General features: G+C 37.4%; 1 protein-coding gene across 1 annotated transcript in view; it reads left to right on the forward strand.

Annotated features, from left to right (window-relative positions):
* Positions 1-5,653, forward strand: part of ERCC5 (ERCC excision repair 5, endonuclease) — a 28,381-nt gene extending 22,728 nt beyond the window's left edge. The window contains exons 13-15 of the mRNA XM_050766670.1: positions 2,153-2,353; positions 3,214-3,298; positions 4,979-5,653. Of these exons, the coding sequence (XP_050622627.1) occupies positions 2,153-2,353; positions 3,214-3,298; positions 4,979-5,563 (871 nt within the window). The 3' untranslated portion in view covers positions 5,564-5,653. The remainder of the gene's footprint in view (positions 1-2,152; positions 2,354-3,213; positions 3,299-4,978) is intronic.
* Positions 5,654-6,000: the final 347 nt, after the last annotated feature.

Here is a 6,000-nt window from a genome sequence, read left to right on the forward strand (position 1 = left end):
GGCCTCACTTTCTTTTCTGTTCTCCTCTCCTGAGGGCACCCGGCCTGGTGACTCATTCTTAGAGTGGGGCTGCTTTGGGCCTGCTGGTTGAATTCAGCTGTAGTCACATTTGGTTTGGATGACATGGTGTATTCTTCTCTTGAGCTTTAATTTTCAATTTTTCTACCAACATTTACCTTTGGGGAGATTTTACGAAAAATTATGGATTCTCTTGGGGGAAAAAGATCTGAAAATACTGCGCCTAAATTTCTGGATAGCCCCAAAATAGCTGGCATGGCGCAACAGCAGTTCCCCTCCCCTACCCCAAGGCCTTGGACTGAGCATGAATCCTTCAGTTTCATTACAGTTGCCGCCACTCTCCCAGCTTAGCTGATTGACAGACAGACACCTTCCTCCTTTCATCTTTATGTGAAGTGCCAGGCCCTCCTGCTTGAAAGGGTAACCGTAGCTTTGGCTTGATGAGCTCACAAGTGCGCTGATTCTAACTGGCAGTCATGATTACAGTTTCAAAAACGAAAATCTGCAAGTAAAGTAGAGGAGAATTATCGTTATTCTCTCAGTGCACTCCTGGGAAGAGTGTTGTAAAAGTAATGAAGAAAAATTATTTTTTCCTTTTTGCATTTTGTTGCTGTAATACAAGGAAGACCGCAATTAGTCATTTCGTACACTAGATGGCACTCCTGCATCGGTGAGGCGGGCCCTGGCCCCGACAGCAGGTCTGTGTGGGTTCCTAATGCTGTGCTAGCAAGCTTGTGAAGCGGAGGAGCGTCAGCTGCGGGCGTTTTTTCAGGTTCCATTGAGTACATGGATTGGTGAGGATTATGTTAGTAACTTTGATGGCATTTATTTTTTCCTAATTGTATAAATGTTTCTGGTCAACTGTCACCACATTACAAACTACCTTCAGCCTTAGTGGCTTCACACAGCAGTCGTCGCTGATTTTGCTCGTGCCTCTGAAGCTGGCTCAGGCCTCGTGGGGGTGTCTTGTCTCTGTTCCATGTCGGCTAGGACGGCTCAGCTGGGCTAGGACCCCTTCAGATGGCTCGCAGGGCTGATGAGGTGGTGGTGTCAGCCTCGGGGCCTCTCCACCTGGATGGACACTTTGTGAGCTTGGCTTCCTCACAGCGTGTTGGAGCCAAGAGCAGGAGGTCCAGGGGACAGGAAGTGGCGAGGGCCTCCCCTAGGCCCGGCACAGCTCGGGTCACACTGGTCAGCCACAGCCTGCCTGCTCAAGAGGAGGCCACATGGACCACCTTCGTGATGGCAGGATGCTCCAAGAGTGCGATACTGTCTTTATCCCGCCGATTTAGGCTTACAATGGAAAACAATGAAAAATGAATAAAATATAAAGAAGAAAATGAATGGCTGTGTTCTTGTGTAGAATATTGCCTAGCACACAGCCAAGTAATAGTTGTTACTGTTATTTATTTTAAATGTCTGTTTACTTTTCTCATATATGTGTTTTTTTCCAAAACTGGAATCGTACTTTAAAGTTATATTATCTCTGCTTTTATATATATTGATCTGTTTTATATACATATATAAAATATATACAGATATATATGTTTTTAAAGTTTGACATTTTCTTGGCATATTTGCTTTTTATTAAATATTCACATTTTATTAAATATATATATCTGTTTTTAAAATTTAACATTTTCTTGGCATATTTACATTTTATTAAATATTCTTCGATCCATTATTGTATTTGATTTGAGGTAGATAACACAGATACATTACTTCCATTTTACTGCTGAGAAAGAAACCCAGAGAAGTTGTAACTTTTATGGTATAATTATGAGTGTGGGCTCTAGAGGAAGATTGTACCAATTCCAGCTGTGAAATCTGGAGCCAGTTACTTCTTTTTGAGTTCAGTTTCCTCCTCTGTGAGGTGGGGGTAACAATAGGACATGGCTTATGTCATGATTGGGCATGTGAAATATTTAACACAGTGCCAAACACAGAGGAAGCCTTCCATAAATGTTTGCCATCATTATACATTGTGGCTAATCGTACTGAAATTAATAAAATATTCTATATATCATATAATTTGAGTTAGAACTTGAGTTTACATGTTCTAAGTTTAGTTCTTCATCCATAGTGCATGAACTGTAATGTCTTATTGCTGTGTAAGTAATTGTTTCCTTTACAGAGAATGGTGGCATGAAGCTCAAAAAAATCCAAAGATAAGACCTAATCCTCATGACACCAAAGTGAAAAAAAAATTACGGACATTGCAACTCACCCCTGGCTTTCCTAACCCAGCTGTTGCCGAGGCCTACCTCAAACCCGTGGTGGATGACTCGAAGGGATCCTTTCTGTGGGGGAAACCTGATCTCGAAAAAATTAGAGAATATCCTTTACTTCTTAAAAGAGAAGGAAACACCTTGTGAAATATGCGTTTGGTTTAAAACTTACAGAAGAGAAACTTGGATCATTTTTTCTTAATATCCGTTAATCCCATATTCTTAGTATCCAGTTCTCCTTTTCACTCCTTTTTCCCTCTCCTTAGTTGTTGTTTTTTGTTTGTTTGTTTGTTTTAAAGGAACAGTGTATCACTCTGTCACCCAGCCTGGGGTGCAGTGGTGCAGTCATAGCTCACTGCAGCCACCACTTCCTGGGCTCAAAGGATCCTTCTGCCTCAGCCTCCTAAGTAGTGCCAGCCACTGCATCTGGCCCCTCTTTTTAGTTTTAAAGAGGATCTTAGTTTGAATAAGCAGTGATAAGCATTCATAGATACAACTACATACTTAAATATTATTGATTCTGAAAGAAAGAAAGATGACTAATCTTGTCCTTTTTAATACTGGTTTTCCTCTCCGTGTATATTTAAGTAATCATTTGGATAGATGTTTCAAAACTTGCACTAGAATTAATCCAACTACATTTTATTTTTTCTCTCAAAGAAATAGGTAGGATATCTGAAACTTGTTTTTATTCCAGTTAACCTTTTTTCCATAGTCACAAGTCTTTGATGTCCTACAGTGAGAGCTACGTATGTTTTATTTTAGAGAATTGAAAAGAACATAGTGCCAGATGATTATGCCGGAGTAATTTATTTTGTTACTACTTTCTTTTAGCACTCTAATCTTTATAAATACGAAAATCTTAGGAGATACGGGGAATGGAATCAAAAATGGGTTCTTTGGACCTTTTTATTTATCACTTGTTTAAATATGTTTCAAAATATTTATAAGTCTTAACTGCCTGCATATTTTGTCAGCGGTATTTCGGCTGGAACAGAACGAAGACAGATGAATCTCTGTTTCCTGTATTAAAACAACTTGATGCCCAGCAGGTAATCACAGTGGACCCTTCTCCTAAGTTCAGGATGAAGAGTAGGCTGTAGTTGACAGCTGTTAAAGACCAGTTAACTCTTTTATTTTAGGACATAAAGCAGACATTTTGAAATTAGGATAATTTAGATGAGAGAAGAAAAGAAAATAGAAAAATAAAAATTAGACTTTGGCTTCATTTCTTATGATCACTCTTAGGGCTGAACTTTTGAGTCCTTTCAGATTCATTTTTTTTCTTTGAAAAAACCAGTCTAATAATTGATTTCACACTAAGGTGTTTCTGAGTAAATACATTACCCCTTTGGCGTTACTTTCATTTTTTAACGAAAGGAAGTGTTCAATCCAAAGCGATTCTGATCATTTAAGTTTTTATAAGTACTAATATTTTTAAATTCTATAAATTAATCTTGAAAGGTAGAAGAAGTTCAGTCATTATTGTGTATCAGTAGGAGAGGTTTTTATGGGGAAGGAGCCCTTTTGTGTGACCTTCAGTTCCTCTAGGTACCTACTTCTTGCTTTATCTGTGAGTATGTTCCGACTCACGCAAAGCAAGCTTTCGCTCACACTAGAAACAACCCACAAGACGTACATACAAATGAACCACTTAGCAGAAATGAGAGTGTAGCTTTTGAGATAATATATTTAAATTAAACCCGTTTTCATTAGGCTTGGATAATTTTGAAAAGCATGAACAAGACTGAGACAACATTTCTACGAGTTTCTCTTTGTTTTTTGGATGACTGTCTACTGGAAACATTATAAACCAACCGAAAAGCAAAGCTATTTGGCTTAGTGTCTGGTGACTTCTTAATTTCAGATAAATTTTGTTATAATATTTATCTCCCTTTTCATTGTAAAACTTAGTGTTTATTGTTCCAAAATTAGAAAAAGAAGAAAATGAATTAAAACTACTCATTATTTACCTTCTCTAATACAGATGTTAACATTTAGGTTAACAAATTTTCCTACATTTATTTGTGACCATACTAAGTGTAACTTAATATATCTAATCCTCCCCTAACTTATTAGCATATTTTCTTCTATGTATTGCGTAGTTTTCTTAATTCCAGGTGACTAGATTACATATGAAAGGGATTTAAATAATTAGTTCAATCTACTTGTTGGACCTTTAATTTTCAAGTTTTTATAGAATGCTGAACATTAGGCATATAGCTTTACCCATATGTAGCTATTTGTAAAGAGTACCTTCTTAAAAGTGAATTTGCTGAATAAAAGGCATGAATATTTCTTACAGTTGCTAATATATACTGTGAACTTGTGTCTTAAAGGCATTGTATGATGATAATGTTTTTAAAAGAAAGATATAGTAGGACTTAGAAAGAGGCCCCATTAAATTGTGTTCCTCCTGAGGAAGATGAAACATTTAGCTACAGAAAAATATTTAACACTCTTTGAATATCTAGGAAGAGATTTCTCATTTGAGATGTGGACTAAAGACTTAGTTGACAGAGATGGTACAAGTAGTGCTTTAGGTATGATTTAGAAAGTGAAAATTACTATCAGTAATTCATTGGGAGAGAAGTGGGTTTTGGGAGATAATGAATTAATATTCTCTGACATAGTAATCCAATGTGAGTGATCAAGGTTGAGCTTGTTGATTTGGTTCAGAAACTTGACTTACTTGTCTGATTTATTGTTATTATTCTTTTGTTATTTTTTAGACACAGCTCCGAATTGATTCCTTCTTTAGATTAGCACAACAGGAGAAAGAAGATGCTAAACGTATTAAGAGCCAGAGACTAAACAGAGCTGTGACATGTATGCTAAGGAAAGAGAGAGAAGCAGTAGCCAGTGAAATAGAAGCAGTTTCTGTTGCTATGGAGAAAGAATTTGAGATACTTGATGAGGCAAAAGGAAAAACCCAGAAGAGAGGCATAACAAATACATTGGAGGAGTCATCAAGCCTGAAAAGAAAGAGGCTTTCAGATTCTAAAGGAAAGAATACGTGTGGTGGATTTTTGGGGGAGACCTGCCTCTCAGAATCATCGGATGGATCTTCAAGTGAGGATGCTGAAAGTTTAATGAATGTACAAAGGAGAAGAGCGGCGAAAGAGCCAAAAATCAGTGCTTCAGATTCGCAGAACTCAGTGAAGGAAGCTCCTGTGAAGAATGGAGGTGTGACCACCAGCAGCTCTAGTGATGATGACGGAGGGAAAGAGAAGACAGTCCTTGTGACTGCCAGATCTGTGTTTGGGAAGAAAAGAGGGAAACTGAGACGTGCAAGGGGAAGAAAAAGGAAAACCTAATTAAAAAATATGTATCCTGTATAATTAGGTATGACAGCCTTTTGTAATGAATTTGTTGTGAAGGTATAATAAAATTAACTATTTGCATGGGTTTTGTATTTAGTGTGTGGTTCTTAAAAGTACAAATGCTAAATTTGACATTTGTTTTTTAATGTTTTACTTTTCTAGTCTTTTTTAGTTGAATATTTCAAGTATCATTGGATATTATCTTGTGTTCACAGACTTTGTCTTTTCATGTTTTCGTTATCTTACGATGTCTGATCCTTCCTGGCCACATGTAAAAAAATGAAAAAGATTTCTGTTGATCAGCACTCACTCTCAACAGGCATTCCCTCTGACATTCAGACCTAACTGAGAAGAAACATGTGCATGTTCCTTATTCCACGATAGTGGCAGTTTTACACAACTGTTTAGTTCTGCTGCCCATGGCTTTGCAT

The sequence above is a fragment of the Macaca thibetana genome, chromosome 17 (assembly GCF_024542745.1).
Source record: "Macaca thibetana thibetana isolate TM-01 chromosome 17, ASM2454274v1, whole genome shotgun sequence".
Classification (NCBI taxonomy): domain Eukaryota; kingdom Metazoa; phylum Chordata; class Mammalia; order Primates; family Cercopithecidae; genus Macaca; species Macaca thibetana.